This window comes from Phyllostomus hastatus, unplaced genomic scaffold (assembly GCF_019186645.2).
Source record: "Phyllostomus hastatus isolate PE091 unplaced genomic scaffold, TTU_PhHast_1.1 phas_scaffold_501, whole genome shotgun sequence".
NCBI classification, from domain to species: domain Eukaryota; kingdom Metazoa; phylum Chordata; class Mammalia; order Chiroptera; family Phyllostomidae; genus Phyllostomus; species Phyllostomus hastatus.
Genome location: NW_025334033.1, coordinates 11414878 through 11437941, shown reverse-complemented (window position 1 = coordinate 11437941; position 23064 = coordinate 11414878). Strand labels below are relative to the sequence as shown.

At 41.7% G+C, this 23064-nt stretch overlaps 2 protein-coding genes across 3 annotated transcripts in view; one reads left to right on the top strand and one right to left on the bottom strand.

Moving 5' to 3' along the window:
* The first annotated feature begins 12752 nt into the window (after positions 1-12752).
* On the top strand, positions 12753-17486 carry ELL3 (elongation factor for RNA polymerase II 3). Of its 2 annotated transcripts, XM_045823817.1 has the most exons (12): positions 12753-12955; positions 13185-13220; positions 13569-13684; positions 13804-14002; positions 14092-14171; positions 14311-14386; positions 14756-14936; positions 15017-15059; positions 15197-15368; positions 15594-15638; positions 15715-15748; positions 16556-17486. In XM_045823817.1, the coding sequence occupies exons 1-12, from the start codon at positions 12824-12826 to the stop codon at positions 16558-16560; spliced, it is 1119 nt and encodes a 372-aa protein (XP_045679773.1). In that variant the 5' UTR covers positions 12753-12823; the 3' UTR covers positions 16561-17486. The 2 variants fall into 2 exon arrangements, with proteins under 2 accessions (XP_045679773.1, XP_045679772.1); XM_045823816.1 differs by lacking the exon at positions 16556-17486 and having other exon boundaries at positions 15715-16281.
* The window catches only part of PDIA3 (protein disulfide isomerase family A member 3), a 24887-nt gene continuing 19084 nt past the window's right edge, over positions 17262-23064 (bottom strand). The window contains exons 6-13 of the mRNA XM_045823812.1: positions 21805-21921; positions 21434-21559; positions 20572-20754; positions 19639-19747; positions 18967-19095; positions 18346-18425; positions 17924-17981; positions 17262-17699 (exon numbers count right to left, since the gene is read on the bottom strand). Of these exons, the coding sequence (XP_045679768.1) occupies positions 17586-17699; positions 17924-17981; positions 18346-18425; positions 18967-19095; positions 19639-19747; positions 20572-20754; positions 21434-21559; positions 21805-21921 (916 nt within the window). The 3' untranslated portion in view covers positions 17262-17585. The remainder of the gene's footprint in view (positions 17700-17923; positions 17982-18345; positions 18426-18966; positions 19096-19638; positions 19748-20571; positions 20755-21433; positions 21560-21804; positions 21922-23064) is intronic.

Sequence of the window (23064 nt, the reverse complement as noted above, 5' to 3'; positions counted from 1 at the left end):
CATCACAGGAAAGAATTGGTTGTGAATTTTAACTTGCAATTCTCTACAATTAGTTCCCATAGCAGAACCCACTTGAGGCTGGAACTTCAAATTTGCTTCCTCCTGAACAAAGAACTAATGAGAAGGCAATTAATCTCAGTCAGTGCCATCCTCAAAATATTTGCCATATGCAAGTATCATTTGAACTACTGTCTATTCAATTTTTTGTAGCAGTCTTAAATAAGTATATAACTCAAACCTCACATTCTTTTAGTATGTTTAAAATCAGTATCACTTGCCCACAAACAGAAGGTAACTATAAAAATAAATACAATAAAAATGAAACATTTACCAAATGAAATATTATTAAATTCTAGCAAAAAAAAATATATCATTGTTGAAGATGCTGAACTTTGGGCCTTCCCTCTCTTTCTTAAAAAGGGAAACTAACAACTGTTAGAGAAGTAATAAGGCATAAGTCCTCCAAACTGAAGCTTTCTCTTGACCTCATCAGGAGATTGAAAAGCATTTGATTTTTATACTTTCAATGTCATTCAGTGCTATGTCTCTATATCAGTGATATTTAACCTTTTCATCTCATGGCACATATAAATTAATTACTAAAATTCTGTGGTATACCAAAAATCTATTTTTTGCCAATCTGACAAAAAATAGGTATAATTTTGACTCATTCACACCAGACAGCTATTGTTATGTTGGTTGTTGTCATTTTTTTATTTGACAACCTAAGGGAAAAGAGGTCAGTGCCCCTGACTAAATAGTCAGGTATTGCATATTTTAAAAAAACTCTTGTGGAGCACTGGTTGAATTGGTACCCTACGCTAACTAAAACTGTTTCTCTTACCATCAGTAGCATATATCCCTCCCTTTGGGACATACTAAATGTGACTGAAGTGACACACATAACAATGCAACAAATCTTGACTCTGCTACTTACTGGATTTAATTTTAGACACGTATTTTCTTCATGTTTCAATTCCTTTATATGAAAATAAGGGTAAGATTTACCCCTCAGTGTTGCAGAAAAGATTAATAACTTGATATAAAGGGCTGCGCCCGTAATAGGCATTTATTTGGTTAATGTCTCCTCCATTTCCCTTCTTCAAATCCTAAAATTTGTTATTCCTTCTCCAAATTTCTCTAACCCATCTGTGGAAGCCAGTCTCTGAGATGGCCCCTAATGATCCCTCCCTCCTGGTATTCACATCCTTGTGTAGTCTTCTTCCACACTGAATCAGCATTGGTCTGTGTGACTAATAGATTATGGCAGAAGTGATGATATGTCACATCTGATGCTAAACCATAAAAGACACTGTGACTTACGGTATGTTTTCAACTCTCTCTTGGATCACTGGCTGTGGGGAACCAGCTGCCATGTCATGAGGAGGGACCCAGGTGGTTAACAATTGAGGCCACTGCCCAACAGCCAGTGAGAAGAGAAAATACCTCCATTTAAACTCAGCACAGAGTTGAAAGTTAGGGAATAAATTAAAAAGAATGAGGACCCAAGTCTCTGAAGCAAAGAAGGAAATGAATCAGGATTTAGGGGTCCCAGATATAAAGTCAAATAAGGAAACCAGACTTAAAGGGTGGAGACATCACCTGAAGACCTACAGCAACAATCTGACCTCCTAGCCCCAGGTTCCCAATGGATTCAAGCCATGTGTGTCCCCTTACATGTAGAGAAGCCACAGAATCAGCCCCATGGTGAAAACCAAGCCAGCCAGAGAAGAGTAAGATAGCATAGAATAAAGAAGAAAGTTTCCTTTGGCACCTGTGACCTCTTTATCAATTCCAGCAGCTCAAGTGGGTGAGAGAGTGAACAACCCTGTAACCAGTCTTCCCGTATCCACTCATCCTACCCTCCCTCATGCCCAACGGTATATTTCCAATCCTATCAGAACCTAGACTGGTTACTACACCTCCAATCTAATTCTTCCACAAGTTTTTAAAAAATTTCACTTATTCTTTCAACAAATATTCATTGTTCTGTACACCAACTGTGTCAACTATTATATTACACATTAGGCATATAGTGATGAACAAAACACACATATCTCTATATTTATGGAATATATAGTATAGAGAGGAAACAGGTCTTTCATATATATGTACTTCTGTGTGTATATATATATATATTTATCTATATATGTATATGCAAATTGTGATAATTGTTTTGAAGGAAAGAGATTCTTTGCAAGGATGATATTCAAAATATTTAACAGTGCACATAGCATAAGCACCTACCGGTCAAATAGATCTCAGTGTAATCTGAATGAAGACTATCTGTAAACAATTCTTCTACCTGCCCTGGTAAGAAATCATAGTACCATTTGTTTTATGAAGGGAGTACACCTGTAGACCCTAGATCTCAACTTTGATTAGGAAGGTGAAGCAAGTGACATCTGAACTGAGGCAAAAGGACAAGGAGTTAGCTAGGCCAGGGGACAGGGAAAACATTTCAGGAGAGGGAAGGCCCCAAAGCCCTGCTCCCTCAAGCCATCTCATCAAGAGCCTATCTACTGGATAGGTAATAGGCAAGTCACTGAAGCCTAGTGAGCAGGGGGGTGTGAAACTAGGTCAGAAAGTAGGTAGGGCAGTGACATGATCTGGGTTACTACTGCTAACACCACTACTAGCTAACATTAAGTGAGTGCTTATCAAGTGCACTTTTCTTAGTTGAGCCTCACAATGACTTTTTGAGATGCCAGTAACTCCAACTCCTTTCTACCAATTTAAAAACCTTGGAACAGGCAGGTTAGATCACTTTCCCAAAGAAATTCAGACAATAAAAGGTGGAGCTGAGAGTCTAACCCAGACTGTGCTCTTCAATCAGCAGGATGTAAATTCTGAAGAGACCACTCTGCCAGAGGAAAATGAATTAGAGCAGGTAAATGGAAATGAGGAGAGCAGTCAGGAAGCCATTGCACACATCCAGGATGCTGGGCCTCATTTTGTAACAGATAACTGAAATGTAATTGAGACAAATTAGGTCAAAAAGAGGATTTGTTAGTTTCTATATAACCAAACTGTTGGATGGGATGGGCTGTAGCTGACACTAGGGAAAATTAAAACCAGCAAAAAAGGGGATGCCTTCATGTCTCCTATCTTGCTTTATTTCCTCAGACCCAGACTCCTTGACACAATAGGAAACAGCTACCAGCAGTACCTGCCTTCACATCTCACAGCTTATCCAAGAGAGAGTCTGATTCTCTTTCTTTAGTTTCTGTGTTGAAAATCTCAGGGCTCTGATGGGCCAGGGGCCTGCCTGCCCTGTGGTTGGAAGGTGGGCATGGGGCAGGATATAATGAGAGCAGCCCCACCAGTAAAATCAAATGATTAGTATGGGAAGGAACAGATTTATCAGAGGAAAAGGATTTGTTCCCCCTGAAAAAGAGAATGCTAGACAAATAAAACAAAAGATGTCCACTACATCAGGAAAGAAAAGATAGCCCCTTGGACTGAGATGGTAGCAGTAGAATGGCAAAAGTGTGCAGCTTCAAAATATATTTTGGATATTTAGTGAGAAAGGAAGATACTATTGTTTCTGGGTTCATTGATTTCTTCATCAAATATTAACAGTTTATCTATTATGTGCCAGATACTCCTAGGAACTGGCTGTACAGTGGTGAACAAAACAGGTCTCTGAACTCATGAAGTTAATACTTTAAGGGAGGAGGCTGACAATTCACAAGTAAACAAACCAAACTATAGGGAACCGATCCACTTGGCAATGGTAAATGTAGCCCAGTCCTATTGGAAAGCCTATAGGCGCATGTCGGCACACAGGAAGCCAAACCCACAGATCGGCTTTCCCGCGGGGAACCAGGCCTGCATTATACCTAGGCTGCTCTGAGGCTTGCTCTTGCTAAAACTCCCTCACTCTGAATTGAAACAGCAAATGCTTACTGCATATCTTTAAAGTAACTTTCTGAAGTCTGTGGTAATTTTCCCAAGGACAGAGTGTAACCAGACCAATTACTCTTATCATTACCTTGCATTTGCAACATATTTCCTTGCTAATTTGTAGAAAGTAGTCAGTAACATCCTTCCCTTTGTTACCTGTAAAAAGTAATCACCTAAAGTAAACCTGAGCATAATGAATGAGAACCTTCTTTGATGTATTATGCTATTAGAAAGCCAATAAAAGCTTGTCAAGGCAAGGGTTGAGGTGCTCTCTCTCTCAGAGAGTGACTGTGCCGTCACTTTTTCTCCACAGGACTTCGGTAGTCTGTGTGAATTTGTTTCATTGCATCCTCAATATACGGACTCCGCAGGATGGAGTCCACGTCACCAAACAATTTAGAATGACAACCTGTGTTAAGTGTTAAAAGAGAAACAAAGATGTGAGGATAAACAATAACCAGGGAGACCCATTTCTGTGAGGACATTTAAACTGAGGCCTGAGGCCAGTTGTAGAAAAAAGTAAAAGAGGATTCCAGCAGTGCAGTTGAATCCCTAACATTACTAACATCCCTCTGTTATCGAGAAAGAGCAATGCAAGTTTAGGAAATTCTCCCCCACCTCCCTGTATTCCAAGTGTAATCCTGAACGGCTAAGTCAAAGTAAACTCATACCTCTTAGTATTGGTTGGCTTAGGAACCCAGGCCTAACTAAGCCAATTATTGTTTCACATTCACCTGGTAACTTATTGGTTCAGGAGTTAGCATGTGACCTAAATTGGCCCTATCAAACCAAAGAGAAGTGGAATCTTTCAGTTCCACTCTGAGGGAAGGGACAGTGCTTTCTCCTCCTAACTTGAACAAGGAAACGCATAGCCCCTACTGTTCCTAATGTCTACGACCTTGAAGGGCCAGCCTTACACTGAAGCAAAATGAGTGGCAAAAGTAATTGTGGTCCTTGATGGTGCTTTTGGGCTACTGGATAAATCAACCATAACATTTGTTCTACCTTTGAGCTTCCTGGTAGAACAAATGGGAAGCTGCCTTGAGGCAGATTTTTAGTACTTCAGCCAAATGCATTTTAATCAACACAGAGACAATAGGAACAGCACATTCCAAGGCCCTAAGTGGGAAAAAGTTTGGATAATTAGATTAACTTGAGTGATCACATAATGAAATGATCCGGTCAGATTAAAGTGTGACTAGCCTTCTTCATACATACCAGGTTTCTAGTCAGCTTTCTAGTGCCTTGCTTCTAGAGATGAGTGACTAGCCAATAGCACTGGAGAAAAACACTCTTAACATGAAAACAAGCAAAAACAGAAACAGAAGATAAGTTTTCAGAGGATATAGAAATGATTACAGGAAGAAAAGAAAACTGGAGAGGGATTATAATCATTAGAGATGAAAAGAATATTGAACAAAAATAGGAAAGCTATAAAAAAACAAATAGAGAATAATAAAGAGTTCTTGGAACTTAAAAATATGACAGCTGAAAGAAAATATCAGTAGAAGGGTTGGAAGATATAAGGTGAAAAAATATTCCAGAAAACTGGACAAAAAGTTATAGATAATTGGGGGGAGGGCAGAAAATTATAGAGTCAAATTAGGAAGGTCTAACATCTGATTTATGTGTGAGTTCCAGAATAAGAAGAAAGTAAAATAGAAATGAGAGGACCCACAGAGTTCTCAGCACAAGGAATGAGAAAAGCTCTACCACATATCAGAATACTGGAGTCAAAGAGAAGATCCTAAAGGCTTCTGAGACATAAAATAGGTCATATATAAAGGATGGATAATTAGAATGACTTCAGACTTGTCAGCAGTAACACTGGAAGCCAGAAAACAATGGAGCAATGTCATCAAATATCTAAAGAAAAATAATTAGCAACCTAGACTTTTTTTTCACCCAGCCAAGCTATCAATTAAGTATGAAAATGGAATAAAGAGATATGAAATCTCAGAAGAACTTATCTACCATGCACCCCTTTCAGGAAGCTATTGGAGATGTACTCCACCAAAATGAGAGAGTAAGCAAACAAACAAAAGTCATAGAAACCAGGAAAAAGGGTATCCAACCTAGGATATAAGTGAAGGATATCCCCTGATTGCTGGTGAAGGATCCAAGGACAATAGCTTTGTAGCAGGCTCACAGAGCAACTATCTCAGTTTGGAGCAGGAGGATGAAAGACTCTGGAGGCATATATCTAAGAAAAAATGGAAATAAAATTGATAAACTATTTTATTATATTTGAACATACCAAAAGGAGATTTCTAGAAGAGAATGTGACAATTGATAAGTACATAAATAATTAACTAAACAAACTATAAAGAGAGAGATAACTATTAATTTCAGGGGGAAACCTACAAGAAAGGAAATGTAAATAGTACACTAATTGTCACAGCTTGTAAATAACATTTACACACTCATAAGATATAAACATTCAATACTGATCTAACAAAAGTAACATTGGAGATGGAGAGAAAGTACATGCATATTCACGGAGAGGATGAGAGCATTAAGTCTTCATATTAAAAAATAAGTCATGCCCTGACTGGTGTGGCTCAGGTGGTAGGGCATCATCCTGCAAAGGGAAAGGTGGCCAATTTGATTTCTGGTCAGGACAAATACCTGTGTTGCGGGTTCGGACTCAGTTGGGGCACATACTAGAGGCAACCAATAGATGTTTCTTTCCCACATTGATGTTCCTCTCCTTCTTTCTCCCTCACTGCCCCTCTCTGTAAAAAGAAATAAAATCTTAAAAAAATAGAAGGATAATAGATGATATCAGTGGATAACATCTGATACCTAAAAACCCAGAAATGGCATGATATTTAGAAAAAGCAATAATTGCCAGAAGAAACAGCTAAAAGGGCTGTAATCCCCTTTAAGCATTGGGAAATAGAGTGGGATAAGGGTTACTATTTTTCATTGCAAGTCTTATATGGAACATGTATGTACATGTATAACTTCCATAAAAACAAATAAGTAGTTAAGAACCCAATCATGGTAATGAATGAATTTGCCTAAGGGGACAGAGTAGAATTAGAAAGAGGTCTCACTACTGATCTCTTAGGGATTTTTCATTTGCTGTCCTCCTTGTCTCTTCCCCACCCCTAAATCTCACTCCCAGTCAGCCATATGTCTGACTTGAGAGAAGAAAGTGTTAATAGAAAGAAAGACATGAACCTCCAGGAACAGATCCAGAAACAAAGATACCCAGGACAGGAGAAAAATGCAGAAAGAGCATGGCTAGAGCTATCCCTATAAGAAAGGTAGCTTTGCATTGGGAGCAAGTTCTAAGTCCTAGAAGACCCAGGGCTGCCTGAGGTCTCCATTCTTGAAGAGCAGCTAACTATGGATCAGGAAATGCCTGAGGAGGGGAGCTAAAGCACTTTAGCTCTTCATCTTGGGATTCTCCTGGCGTGGGTGATGATGTCTCATTCCTGACCGCTGGTGCTCCTGAATAGCTTCTTGCCTCCACCTAGCACTTCCTCCCTGTTCTACCTACCTTTGTAAACATGTCATGACCAAAGCTGAGGTCTCAGAGCAGCACTTTCTGCCAGATACTTCTGCTCCTCCTTTGGTTCAGCTGAATTGCATTTGCATTATGCAGGCAGGCATTCATCAATTCTATCTTCTTTCCTATCCTTTGAGAGAGGCCAAGGGGATAGAGCAAGTTTCCCTGACAGTCTCCAATCTTTTCCAATTCCATTTCTCTTCTTTGCTTCCCACTCCCTCCTTACTAAAACCCCAGCTACTGCACAGTCCTGTCAACCATCTCTCCTATAGCAATCTATTTATCTGTTCCCTTTAGGTGTTCCTTTTCTAGTACTCACTTGGCCCTTGCGACAGAAGTTCAGAGGCAAAGAGCTAATATATAGCAGAGTTTGGGCTACTCTGCTGGAAAATACATACGGCCCTACTCTTGCTAGGCTCAAAACGGGGTTTCAAGTTCTTATGCTGGGGCAATCTGTTAAAGTGTATCCTCAATGCAGCAGCATCAGAACTGTGGGAGAACATGTGAGTCCCAGCAAAGTGAACTCTCTCAAAGTGCAGAATGACACTCCAGAACCACAGAGATGCAGGGCTAGCAGACTGAAAAGAATGAGAGAAACATTCCCAGGTCCAAAGGATAGAATATCTTAGTCCAAAGCACGTAGTAATGCGAGGATGAGGGAACAGGGATGAGAAGACCCAAAATAATAACTATAGAAATAGGGTTGCATGCATACCTGGAAGATGTCTTTTTACTCTTCTTTCATATATTGATGCAGAGCCTGCCCTGATGTAAGAGAGTATAGGCTGCTGATGTGGCATGACATTGTAAGTGTGGAGAATAAGCACAGGCTCTAGAGCCAGGTGGCCTGAGTTCAAATCCTAGCCAGACCACTCAGAATTTTTTGTGTGTGTCATGGACCCCTTCTCACAGTAATGTTTTTAGATACATTTTGAAAAATATGGTGTTTTTACACTCATTTCATTAAAGCATTATTCACAATAGCCAAAAATGGGAGCAATCCAAGTGTCTATTGACAGATAAATGGACAAATAAAATGTATATGCATATGTATACAAGGTCTGTCCAGCCATGTAATATGAAAAATAGAGACATTTACTGAAGAAGATAAAACCATTGTATATAGAACAATAACACCTCAGTCCCCTTCAAAGTAGGCACCTTGGGACCTCATACAGTTCTCCCAATCAATATCAGTTGCTCTGTTGTATTTTCGTGTATCTCATTGACGGTCTGAAATCTCTTGTCTTTCAAAGGGTGACTTTAGTTTGGGGAAAAGCCAGAAGTTGCAGGGCACCAAATCTGGGTTGTAGCAGGGACTGAGTTACCTGGGTGATCTGATGTTTCACCAAACATCTCTGCACAAGACATGATGCATGAGTGGGCACGTTGTCGTGATAAAGCTGCCAATCACCAGTTGCCCTTAGTTGCAGCCTTCTGAATCATCTGAATAGTTTCCATGGAGAAATGTTCAAGCTTAATGCAAAATTTAAGGCAGATTCATTGCTCCACTTGCTCAGTCATTTTGAATGTGACAGCCACACAGCACACATGCTCACTCAGTGGTGTCCACCACCCCCACTGACCAGTACAGTGAAGTCTTCATTGTTCACACACGCACATTCCAGTCCACTCTCCTTGGCTGCCAAGTCACAGCAATGCCGGGAAAACTGTCCTCATTATGTTAATAATGACCGGACTCTTTCTGGACAGAGTTCGTCATATAAGCAGTTTTATTGAGACAGAGTTCATATATCATAAAATTCACGCATCTGAAGTGAAGTGTACAATTTAATGGTTTTCAGCATATTTACAGATATGTGCAACAATCACCACTGTCAATTTTAGAAAACTTTCATTACAATGGTCAATGTTTAATCTTCATTTCACTTAGCCTACCAATAGCATTTGACACAGTTGATCAATCCCTTCTCCTTGAAACATTTTCTTCACTTCTCTTTCAGGACACCACACTCTCTTGGTGTTTCTGGTGTTCCCTCCTTCCTCACTGGCCATTTCCTTTCAATTGGCTTTGCTTTTCTTCACCCTGACCTATTTCCAGAAATTCGAGTGCCCCAGGGTAGAATTCTTTAGGTTATTCTCTATTTTTCTGGATGATCTCAGCCAGCCTCATGACTTTGAATACCATCTATATGTTTAGTTGCAAAGATGTGTCATTAGAGACCAAAGCTAAAACTATCCACACCCTCATATTCCCAATTACTATGTATGAATGTGAAAGTTGGACAGTGAGGAAGGCTGAAAGTTAAAAAATAATTCACATGAAAGTTGGTGTTGGAGAGAGCTCTATGGACACTCTGGACCAAAAGAAAGATGAACAAGTAGTTACTAGGGCCAATTAAGCCTGAAAAGTCACTGGAGGCAAAAACGACAAAACTGAAGCTGTCCTATTTCGGGCCCACCATGAGAAGGAGGGTTCTCTGGAAAACACAATAATGCTTGGAAAAATTGAAGACAACAAGAAAAAGGAAAATCAAATATGAGAGGGATTGACTCCATAAAAGAAACCATAAACATGATTCTATAGGAGCTGAGTATGGCTACTGAGGACAGGACATTGTGAACATCACTCAGTCATAGTGTTGCCAGAAGTTGGAACTGACTCATTGGCACATAACACACACACATATGTTTAGTACTACCAAGTGTACATCTCTAGCCCAGACATCTTTCACCTTCTCCAGATTTGTGTGTCTAACTGCCTGCTTTACATCCCCATGTGAATTCTACTAGGCAACTCAGCATATTCAGAACTAACACTGTTCCACATGCAGTCTTCCCTTCCTCAGCTGATGACAATTTCATCTTTCTAGTTGTTCTGGCCAAAACCCCTACAATTATCCTTAATGACATTTATCTCTCACATACCACATTCGATCCATCAGGAAATCCTCTATCCTCAACATATCCAGAACCCTATCCCTTCTCCTACCTGCTCTGTTATTCCCTAGTGCAAGCCACCACCACCTCTAGCTTGGATTGCTGCAATAGCCTCCTAACAGGTCATATTGTTTTCATCCTTATCCTCCTAGTCTATTCTTAACACAGCAACCAGAGTGATCCTTTTAAAATAGAAGTGGCTTCATATTACTCCTCTGCTCAAAACCCTGTAATGACTCCCTATATCATTTAAAGTAAAAGCCAAACTCTTTACAATACCCATAAGGCCCTCTATGACCCAATCCCCCCTGCTCCTTACCTTCCTGACTTTCTCTCTTACTACTCCCCGCTTCACTCATTTTGTTCCGCTCACACTGACCTCAGTTTTTCTTCAAACACTCCAGGCACACTTCTGACTCACAGAGTTTGCACTGGCTAGTCTCACTGTCCGAAAAGCATTTCCTCCAACTGTATAGCTTAGTCAATTCCCTTTAGGGCATTGCTCAAATTTCTTCTTCTCCAGAAAGCCTCTCTCATCACCTTACTTAATATAGTGTCAACCCTCTCCACCCTTCTCTACTTTCTCCTCCTCCACTTCTAAACCCTTTTACCTTGCTCTGTTTTTTATTTTTTCTATAGCACTTATCACCATACACTATGTTTTTTAATTAAACTTATTGGCCAAAATTTGTTAATAAGATTATGTAAGTTTCAAGTGTACAATTCTATGATACATCATCTGTCTACTGCATTGTGTTCACCACTCAAACTCTACTCTCATTCTGTCACCATTTATTTGACCCCTTTTACCCTCTTCAACTTCTCCCCACATCCCATGCACTATACTTTGTGTTTATTTCTTAGGTGTGTTTATAGTGTCTGCCTCCCACTAGCATGTAAGCTCTCCCAAAGCAAGAATCTGTTCATTGATGTAGCCCAAGGATCTAGTACAGAGTAAATGTTCAATACAATATTTATTGAATGAATAAATAAAAATATGGGCAATAATATCTGCTCGAAAAAGCTATTGTAGGAATTAAGTAATGGGCAAAGATCCTAATGCCCAAAGGAAACACCCAACACATAGATCCCTACCTCCTCCCTTCCTCAAATATCTTCCCCAGTTGCCTCCTGTTACAGCATGCTCCTTCCTTCCTCTCTGGGAAATTTCACCATTCTAGTCTGTCCTTTGATTTTAAATCCAGGAAAATCTAATAAGAAGCCACAGATGTCATCTAAGCAGAAAAGAAACCCTGGGAGACCAGCTGTACTCATTGCCATCACTGTTTATCAAATTAGCAAATTGTCACCCAGGGAAGTAGATAGCCCTGAGGACATGGACCAGTAAATATTTTTGTTGCTGTAGGTTTGTTGCACTGATTTTAAAGTCAACTTTATTAAGGTATAATGTACATATATTAAAATATAAAATTTTAAGTACAATTTGATGAGTTTTGAAGAATGTAAGTATAGTTAATTTGATTTGGGGTGTGGGCTATTAAGGTCACCTGGGGTTATACATGTTTAGAGATTTAGCAGAGGGATCCTGGTTAGATAAGAGAACACCAGGGGTCTTGGGAAACATACCCAAATGGGGAGGAGTGTAAATACCAAGGGCCGACCTCAGACTCGTCCTGGGGTCTCACTGCACCAGGATCTGGACCTTTGGAAGGTGTGGCAACTTCGTGGCACCTCTTCGTCCTCCTCAGGGAGCGGGCCAATTCCCTTTCACACCAGTCTCACGAGTTTAGGCCAGAAGGGGCAACTGGGGACTGAATTCTCCCTCTCCTTTGCCCTGCAATTCTTCTGCCATCACCCACGCTCCCCCACCGGTGGGGGACGTTCTAGTCTGCACAGGGTAGCTTCACCGCTGCCACGACACTGACGGGGCCAGTTTTCTCTCCAGCTTTAGTTAGAAACCGGTTTCGGGTCTGCATCAGTACCGCGGGCAGAAAAAAGCAAAAGTGTTGCAGCAGGTGCTGGAGTCGGGAATTCCCCTTTGAGTCAGCCATCCTCTAGACCCTGGGGGCTCCTGGCCTTCCGAGCGCCTAGCAACAAGGCCTTCTCTCCCACCCCTCTGCGCTTAGAAGTCTCCGGAACTTGCAGGTTCAGCTTCACTTACAGACAGCAACACTGAGTTCAGGTTGGCTGGAGAAACTGAGGCAGGACTGGAGATTCCGGGTGAAAGAGTCTGAGGCTGCACGCAGCCTTTCCCCCGGGAACTGAGAGAGTCCCTTCCGAAAGCCTAATGAGGTGCCTGCCAAACCCAGAAGAATCTGCTGGTGTTTGCGCCGACTGCGCGCGCTTGAGAGGCACCGCCCACGTGGCTGGGAAACCTTGGGAGCGGTGGTGACTGTGGGTGGGGTCGGAGGTGGGGTCCTGGCTGGAGGCGGGGCCGACCTGGGCTACAGGCTGTGCAAGTCTAGCCCTGCAGAGCGAAAGTAGTCTTGGTGGCCCTCGCCTGTGTCTCGGGTTCTGCTTGTGCTCGACCTCGCAGCTATGGCAGGACCTCAGGAGTTTCTGAGTGGGAAGCTCCGGCTCTGCTTCACCCCAGCTGCCCGGACCAGCCTCCTGCTGCTCAGGCTCAATGAACCGGCGTTGCGAGCGCTGCAAGAGTGTCAGCGTCAACAGGTGCGATGGCCCCGGACCCCACCTTCCCTATCCCCTACCCCTCCGGACTTCAGGCCTCAGCCGGAGACCCCGACGAAGGGACCTGCGTATGGGGAGCGGCACTCATAGGCTTCGGCTTCCCCACTTCTCCAAGTGAAGTCCATGAGGCAGGTCCCTCCAGGCACTCAACGCCAGATCCCGGGGACGCCGCTTCGCCTGCGCTTAGCTTGTGTCTGTGCTCTCCTTTCAGGTTCGGCCAGTGATCGCCTTCCAAGGCAACCGAGGGGTAAGTGTGGACCTGGGCTCTGTGAACTGTGTGGGGTTCGGGGAGAACAGACTGGCGCCCAGGGACGGTATGGTCAGGGCGGGAGTCTGAGAACCGTCAAGGTCTGAGGAAGTTCCTGAGAACTGAACCCTGAGTGGGGTGAGGGGGCTGCTGGGGTTGTGGTCCCAGGAGGCTGCGGTTGAAGAAACTGTGCTGTGTTAGCCTCCTGGGAGCTCAGGCCCAGCTGCACCTGGTGTGCTAACGAGTCTCGCGGGACCCATCTTGTCTCAGGCTGGCTCAGGGAGGAAAGGCATTGGCAGGAGGGGGAAGGGCTAACTTCATGGGGCTTATGGTCTCCTTTCACCCCAGTATCTGAGGCTCCCAGGCCCTGGCTGCTCCTGCCTCTTCTCCTTCACAGTGTCCCAGTGTGGCCAGGAGGGCCCTGGTGGTGGTGGCTTGGACCTTGTGTGCCAACGCTTAGGCAGGTAAGGGGGAACAAACAGGTAGCAGCTGAAAACCGGTCTGTGGTAAGTCCAGGAAGATGTCCAGAGGCACTTTAAATGTTTTCCATCCTCCTGGTTTATTTTCCATCACCCCTTTCCAGATCTGGACCTAACCGCCTGCACTGCCTGGGCCCACTCAGGGAGCGCCTCACTATTTGGGCAGCCATGGATTCTATCCCAGCCCCATCTTCAGTTCAGGGACACAGCCTGACTGAAGATGCCAGAGATCCTGAGAATTGGCAGAACATGGGAGACTATTCTGGAAATGCAGCCTCACGGTCACTGATGGCACTAGAAGAGGTGAGGCCAGGAATTGCAGGGAATTGGGGTAAGGTGGGGCAAAGCGTGAAGCCTGGGTAGCCAAGTGCCCATGCCACTTTCCCTGCCAGGTGCCAGATCCACTGGCAAATAGCCAAGAACAGGCACTCCCAGGATCCTCAAGGGAACACATGGCACAGTGGGAAGTGAGGTACTTGGGCCAGGGTGGGACTACGCTGGGAAGTCCTGGTGTCATCTTCTGTAAATCTCTACCCTAAATGGTACAGGAAATCGAGCCCTACCTCTTACCCTCGTCTTCATCTCTCTCATTCCCCCTTCAAATATCCCAGAAACCAGGCCCGTCTTCCAAACAGAGGACCCAATCAGACACTGCCTTCCTCTGCTAGCCGGAAACATCTGGACAAAGTAAGCTGTAATAGCAGGAGTTTTTCAACCCTGGCTCATGTGGCTCAGTAGATTTGGGTTAGTCCTCTAAGCCAGAAAGATCATGGGTTTGATTCCTGTCAAGACACATACTTAGGTCCCCAGTCAGGATGCATGAGGCAACCAATTGTTTTTCTCACATCAGTGTTTCTCTCCCTTTCTGAAATCAGTAAGGATGTCCTCAGGTGAGGATAAAAAAAGAAAAAGATTTGTCCAATCAGACCGAAATTTAAAAACTGGGAGCCTTCATTCTCATGTTCACAGATATCAATATATGGAAGTAATTTTCAAGAGAAAGAACAGGAGGCTTCTGACATACTGTTGGTGTGACCGAAGTATTTTCCCCAACAGAAGCGTCCAGCACCCGGGGGCACTATAGAACTGAAAGGAAAGAGGCTCAGGACTCTGCCTCTAGCTCCAAGTCCCTTACAAGAGCTGCCCAGTCAGGACCTACAAGAGGGAGACTGGGAGCCAGAAGATAAACATGACAACGTGGGCCCCAGGCTTGAGCACAGTCCCTCAGTTCAAGCAGGTAAGAGTTGAGAGGAGTGTAAAGCTGCCAGTGGTGGAAAAAGGCAGATAGTAAATTACATGTCTTCTTGTTTCCTTCAGACTCTGAATCCCCAAGCCCTGAAGAGGTACCAGATTACCTCCTGTGAGTTCCCTGCCATTTGTGATTTTATCAAGCCTTGTGTATGAGATATTAACATGCACTCTCTGGGAGCTGGGAGCTTTGGGGGGTGGGGGGATACTAAAACTGCAGGTGGTAATTTAACACTCTGTTCCTGGCAGGCAATATGGGGCCATCCACAGTGCAGAACAGCAACATGCTTATGAGAAGGATTTTGAGGCAGATTATGTTGAGTACCGCATCCTGCATGCTCGAGTTGGGGCTGTAAGCCAAAGGTTCACAGAGCTGGGAGCAGAAATCAAGAGAGTTCAGCGAGGAACTCCAGAACACAAGGTAAGGACAGGATCCAGGCTCGTTTTCCAGCTCTACTGGCCACCAAATCGATGCTAACTGACCATAAACCTGTTTGGTTAGTGACCAAAGTGACAAGCCAGCCTGTTTTGAGAGAAAAGTTATTCTGTATCATTTGGTAGCATGAGAAGGAAGTTACTTCCCTCCCTTAAGAGACCTGGAGCTTTTTCAAGGTTAAAGTTGGTGCTAGCATTTTCTTTGTTTCAGGTGCTGGAAGAAAAGATAGTCCAGGAATATAAAAAGTTCAGGAAGGTAAGAATAGGTCTGGGAGTGGTAGCAAGAAGGGTAAAAATGGATTTTTCTTGACATGGATGCTTTTTCTCTTCAGAGGTACCCAGGTTACAGGGAAGAAAAGCGTCGCTGTGAGTACCTGCATCAGAAATTGTCCCACATTAAAGGTCTCATCCTGGAGTTTGAGGAAAAGAACAGGGGCAGCTGAAGTAGTACCCAGTGAGATATGAAGGAAAAAGCAGCTAGAAACTAAAGAGTAAAACTGCTCTTGTAATTGCTGAGTTCGTGGTACAAGTAGGAGAACTGCTCTAGGTTAAGGTTTTAGCTTCATTGTTGCCATATTTTAAATTTTAGAATGTGGGCACAGTGCCAGCACTCTGTAACTGTGCCCAGGAAACTAGGAAAAGCAGCAGAGGCTTGGCTTCTTCACCTGTAGTTCAGCCAAGTCATTTTCAAATCCTGAGAAAGGACACCATTTCCAGGACAAGATACCTCAAGGACATTAGAATTCGGCCTGGTAGCCTCCCTGACAAAACAATGAGAACTTGTAGGAACTTGCAATATACCTAGATCAAATGGCAAGGGCCTGGGGTCTTACCCATGTACTAAAGTGAATTCTTTTACAAACATGGCTAAAAAATTAAAACTGTTTGTGTCCTTTGTACAAACCTGTATGTTTTCCTTACATCTTCCAAGGCAGTGGTTCATACATTTGGCTCTGTCTGAACCATTTCTGGGCTCTCTAAAAAATTTGATCTTCAGATCCCAGCTCAGGTCTTATGAATTAGAATCTCCAAGATTATGGTTAGGCTTCTTTACTTCAAAGCACTATGGATGATGCTATTACATATTTTGCTATAAGGTTCTACGAAATCTATCTTATAATTGACAACTAGAAATGACTGCAGGAATAAAGTTCTCCTTTTCTAAATATCAAGGTTGAAGATCACAATCAGGGCTCCGATCTAGAAATATGCAGTGACTGAAAACTATAACCAGGGATATGATTTGGATTTACTCATAAAAAGAGAAGAAACGGTTCACTTCATTCCTCTTGATCGCAAAAGGAAGTGGATGCTTCACTCACAACCAGGAATGATACTGCCTTTCCCCATCCACTGGAAAGTTAATAGGCCACACCCTGGGCTTTGGGGGAGAAAGGGAGCTGCACCCAGCAGTGTCAGCAATTCTTGAAACAACTTGGATGGAACGCCAACCTGATGCCACACCCACACAGGGCATTTCTACACAGACAACAGACCTTGGAAAATATAAACATGCTCAGCTGCATGACAAAGATAATATAGCTATCCATCCTTAAGACACAGACAGGGTCAGAAACAGAACCCAATAGGAAAGGTTCCTTATCTGTTCTGATTATCAAGCTAGGGGTCTGGGCAATAAACATCTAAGGACAGAGAGAAAAATTGGGGAAGGATTTATAGGTGATAACTGTGGACACAGACAGTTGGGCTACAGCCACCAGACCTATGTGTGACTAACGAAAATTTAAGATGTAGTCCCTAGCCACATTTCAAGGCTCAATAGCCACATGTATTAGACAATGAAGGTTATAGAACATTTCCATTATCACAGAAAGTTCTATTGGACAGCGCTGGTCTAGAGAACCACTGGCTTCCCAGCTCATGGAAAAAAAAGTTTAAAGGGGGCTCATTTATTGTCACTGTTCCAAATGTACAAAAAAAAATTAGAAAATAACCCCCCAACACAATTCCCAACCCCACAACACATTTTTTCCCCAAACCATAAACATAAACTGGTCCTGGTAGTTCCATAAACAGTGCAGCTAAGAAACAGTTTAGAGAAAATTTAACAGGATTCAGATTATATCCATCTACCCTCTCAGCCCTGAGAGGTAATAATCCCACATGGGTCCCAGTCCTCCCCAATGGTTTTCCCAGCTCTGGTGGAAGAGTCTTTTACAAAGTGGCATGTATGGCTGCTGCTTTAGAGATCCTCCTGTGCCTTCTTCTTCTTCTTGGGTTTTTCTTCTTGAATTATAGGGGGATTTGTAGCCTCTCGCTGTAGATAGCTAATAAAATCACTTAATTCACGGCCACCCTGAAAACAGAAAGATTACTTTGAAAATTTAATTTTTTAAAGAACATAGGTTCCCCCTCCCAATAGGAAGAGTCCTGAGTTTGTAAAAGTACAATAACAACCACATATATTGACAATGAGAGCTGAGTTTCCAGTTTTAGAAACTTAATTAAAGAGCTAGGTATGTACAAGCATGTGTGAGTATGTGTGTGTTTACTTGTGGAGAGATGAAACAATGCACTTACTTCATATTTCTTTGGATCTAGCTTTTTGTTGGCTGGAGAGAAGTAGATGGTAGGAAAACTGGGGAAAGAAAAACAAAAACAGATGACTAATTTCTAGTTCCAGAGTAACTGTGACATATACTGCCCCAATAACTATTTCTGGAAATAACTTTTCTCCATGATTTCTAATCTGACTAGATACATCTCCATCAGTTGCTAGGGTCACATCCTACCAAAACTCAGGAATATGAAAGCTCACAAAATCTGTGGCAGTAGTGTAGGTTCATGCTGCAGAACTCTATGCCAGGAAGGCATCAGTGGTGCTGGGTTCAACTGGAGTATGAGAGCTCCCCAAATTAAACCCAATACAAAAAATGGTTTACCAGCTTATGCTTTTTTTGGTCAACTGCCTATATGTTTTTATTAGTTTTTAATCTACTTACCCTCTGACTTCATATGGAGAAGGCACATCATTGGCTGTGGCATCCATCTTGGCTATGACAATGTTTGGGTCTTTTCTAAGCTGTTAATAAAAAGGTTAGATCTTTAAAATTCAAGTTTTCAGTGACTGAGGGACACTTAGTCAAATCAGGACTTAAAACAACCATATTTTTAAACACCTGGGTAAGTTTTGCTGTTCAGATGGGGTGAGCAGTTAACACTTGCACACAGAATCTTGTTTTTCCTTTTCTCTCTTGGTCCCATATTAAGGCTTTATATACAACCACCTTCAAAACTATCTAGGCTAAATAAGACATTGTAAAGGCTAAGCCAAGTATTTTAAGATAAAAGAACATAATGGTTTCATATAAGCCATTACCAAAATTCAGAAGCCTGGATACTGTTAACTATACCCTAGGTTGAGTCTGTGTGGTGTTAAAGCAGGTATTGGAGGCACTGTTCAGGCTAGACACCAGGCGGAAGTCAGGAGAAAGTAAGTAAATTGGAGGATATGGTTGGAAAAAATCTACCAGTACTTAAGTACTGAACTAATTAGCCAATGCAAAAAACATGTGTAAACATCCCAACTAAAATTTTATCTTTAGAATATGGTTCAGACTTACCTTCTCTCCCAGTTCTTTATACTTAGGTTCCAGATTCTTACAGTGGCCACACCAAGGAGCATAAAATTCAATCAGCACATCTTTGTTTACATCATTCACTATTTCATCAAAATTCTCTGCTACTACTACCTGGAAAACACAAAAGATTCTCTAGTTGGTAAGGTAAGCTGAAGAATAAATTCATGAGTTGTATTTGTTTCTGTACCCAATCCCTCTCAAATTTGATGTGTTGCCACTGAAAATATATCACAGAAACCCAAATCACATTTATAGACAATTTAAAATGTTGCCATCCCCCAGAAACCAACTCATTCCTATGTCTGTCTCCTGTTAAAATATGTCCAGGAAGTTGCAGGAAACAAGTGCTACCCAATCCTTCCTTAAAATAATTTCATAGCAACAATCTTAAAATTATTCTTAGGGGTTAGCTTCTTCTGTCCCAAAGAATAACCTTGCTCTGATATAAATACCACCAGAAAACTCTATGAAGGTTTTATACTCTTGCTCTCATTGACCATTATGAGCTCTGTCAATGCTTATTTTATTGTCTGGGGTTGGGAGCGAGGGCAAACAAAAACATGATAGCCAGCAAGGTCTTCACTTAGACCCAGAATTTCTGGAAGAAATGAGAGGCAGTGGTACAGAGGTTTGGAGAGACTGTGAGCACCTCACCTTCACGGGCCCATCATTGCTCTCTGGGATTGGCTCAGACTTTAGGTATCGCTTCAGGCTGCCATCAAAGTAATCCTGCAGGAATCTCTCAAGAGCCTTGCCATCACGCCTGTCAATTGGAAAGGGTCGGGTTTGTTAATTTACTCCCACCATTGAGAGGATTAAAAGCAATTTCTTAGAATACTTTCTACATATTTTACCTTTAATTTCAAGACTAGAAAGAAATCAGAAGCTTAAAAACGGGGGAGGGGTACTCTTATCTCTCAATATGCAGGATTGCTGACTAAACAAAAAATCAACCACTTCTTTGTATTTCTAGTGTGTTTTTTGAGGATTAAAAAGGGCAGAGAAGGAAGAAAACACTGGTCTTCTAAAAATTCAATTCTGCCTAAGAACCAGTCTTATTCTGTTGCTCTAGAGGAACAGTGCCTATTTATGGACTCTCATTTTACTGATTTTACTCACAAGGAAGATTTTTTGCTTGTTTTCATCTCCCAAAGTCTCAAAGGTGAAGGTCGAAATTATCTGGGGATAAGACCTCTCCATTTGCCTGAGTTTACTTTAGGCCAATGTGGTATTCCAAGAAGAAAAAACATTCTGTAGGGTTGGGAGGGGATTAGGTCGGTCTAAAATTACACCAGTCTCAAAGACCTGTCCAGTGTCCTCTGTGGCACTATTTCTAATGGTAGGGTGGAAACAATCACGTTAGAGTTTCAAGCTTCCATCCTTTTGGTATTTTTCAGAATTTATTATTGATGATGATTCTTAAAGTAAGTACCCATAATTAATCGAGAAAAGTGACAGTCATAGGTCCTGACTAGAAGACCTGTCTTCACATTTGAACATTCGTTATAAATTCTCAGTAGTATAAAAAGCTTTTAATTTGTTTCCTTGCAGAATCAAATCCCAAACCCATGCTAACTTGTAACTCACGAGAACTCCTCCTGCATGACAAACTTCTCTCCTTTTGCAGTTCTGATAGCAACAACAGGAATCTCTCCGGCAGTGCTTTCCAAACCAAAATCAGAAAGTTCATGGCTAAAGGTTTTGCGGCTAGCTACAGCAAAGTTGAGTTTGTGTCCAGCATCCAGGAATTTCTTTGCAACCATCATCACCCTGTGGGAAACAAGAAAAACTTATGCCAAGATACATCAGGGTGGTAAAGCACTTCTGAAACCAAGATCAAGAACTAGTTAGGGTTAGCTAATTAGCCTAGAAAGCAAAGACTAAGTTTTATAGTCTATGCAGGCCTCTGGAATCAGTCTGAACTTGTGTTCTTGAGCACTGACGCAGGATGATGGTATACTCCAATGTCCTACTGAACTTCACTGCCACACTGGTGGTGCCTGATCAAATAGACCATTCCCACTGAATCTTCTCTCTCTCTCTCTCTCTCTCTCTCTCTCTCTCACACACACACACACACACACACACACACACACTGCAGACATAATGACTAATCTGAAAAGAAAGTTTATAAGGCTAAAATGCCTCAACAGTCTCAATGGGTAAGTAGGCACAATGTTTTAGAGTACAGTTTAGATCACATTTGCATCTTTTACTCTGCAGTAAGTAATTAGCTGTATCACAAGGCAAAGGAACACCTATAGAAGATACACCTACTAGATTTTAGAAATAGTTTTTGGTACGTTATGTGTCCTTATGGCTTTTCATGCTGTTGGGAACAAACTGGTTCCATCTTACCTGCTCTCCCATCACACATGGTAACAGGGTATCTAGAAGAACAGTTTAAACACTAGTAAACTAGTTTGCAAAGGGGAAAAATGACTATTACCTGTTTCTCCAGTAGTTAGAACCTTTAGCATTCTTTTCATAGTCCACATCATAGTAAGCTACAAGTAAGTCCTTGCCCTGTATCAAGTCTTTATTATCTTCTGTCATGTGAGGGCAGATACCAAAACTGAAATGAAATAATACATTATAAAATTTGGTATGTTTATAGCTATATTATGGAATTATCACAAAGCAAGTGATAGCACTTAAAAAGGAAAAAAAATTTCAACATCTAGGTCAAATACTTAGCTATAGACCTTATAGGAGAATGGAGTTCTAGGGCCCACACTTGCATTAATATAAACTTCAACTATTATAAACAAAATATAAACAAGCCAAGAAATCCCAAACAAGGTATAAAAAGGCACTCACATGTTTTCCTGGATAAATTTTTTAATCTTGCCACTGGTCATTTTCTCTTCTGTATATGCCACAGTTCTGTCCTCAAACTTGTTCATCAGATGTGAGGGACGAAACAAGGTGATACCCCTTAAAAAACAAAAAGCCTTAGTAGGCAGACTGCAGCAGAACTGTCTCCCATATTTTATTTAAAGCTCAGACTATCTACTCTTGGTGCCACTTTCACTACCACCATTTAATTCAAGTACATATGGACTCTTTCCGGGACCAGAGACCTAGCAACATGACCTTATCAACACAAGGGTGCTAACCCCATTAATCTCCTGGCACTAGGTATTAATTTAATTCTTCTGGAATCAGCTCTCTCATGAGTACAAAACAAGGTTAAAGTATATGATTAACTTTTAAACCTTTAAAAACAATAACAAAGAGAACCAACTTCCCCGAAAGCCCCAATATACATAATAAAATAAATCAGAGCTTGCTCTTATTTGAAGGTACAATGCCACTTACCCTGCCACCTTTTGCCACAAAGAAAGTTACTTTAGAGAAAATATCTTTAAGATTTTTTTCACAGATGTAATATTCTATAGATAGTTATACAATTATAATGTTTGTCTTGAGTTCATCAAAAATTCCTTTGTTCTAAATTTCTCTATATCAATAAATCAAAATTACCAATTTTTTTCTTGCTGGCATTACTATGCCACTCCACCTAAGCCAAGCTTTCCTCTTACCATTGGAATACTTAGAGCAAATTCCTTAATTTCTAGCCCTTTTGTTCACCTAAAATTGAACACCAATTTGGTTCTGAGTCACAGGTTTGTATCTAATACCAACTTTCATAGAAAATACCACTGTTCTAACTACCACTGTCTCACTTCTAGCTTCTCCTTCATTCATTCCTCCTCTCCCTACTACTGTACACACACTCATATACAATTTTATCGCTTAAGTCCTAACGTCTCTCTCATACTCTTATCAATATTAACCATTACAGTTACCATTTTCAGAGCAGTTATTCTCAAAAAACAGAAACCAGGCAGTTATCTTTAATGATGATATGGCCTCAGTGTGTACTACACATGAAGAACTTAAGACACCCTTCACATAAGCCTTATGTGAAGGCTTCTCAGTAAAACTTCTAATCAGGTGCTGGTAGACCACTTTAAATGGCAAGCATGGGAGGCAGCCACAGTGAATAAATCTAAGGTTAAAAGGCTGACACGTGGTGTCCTTAAATGAGCCACAAGTGGCTCTAAATCCATTACA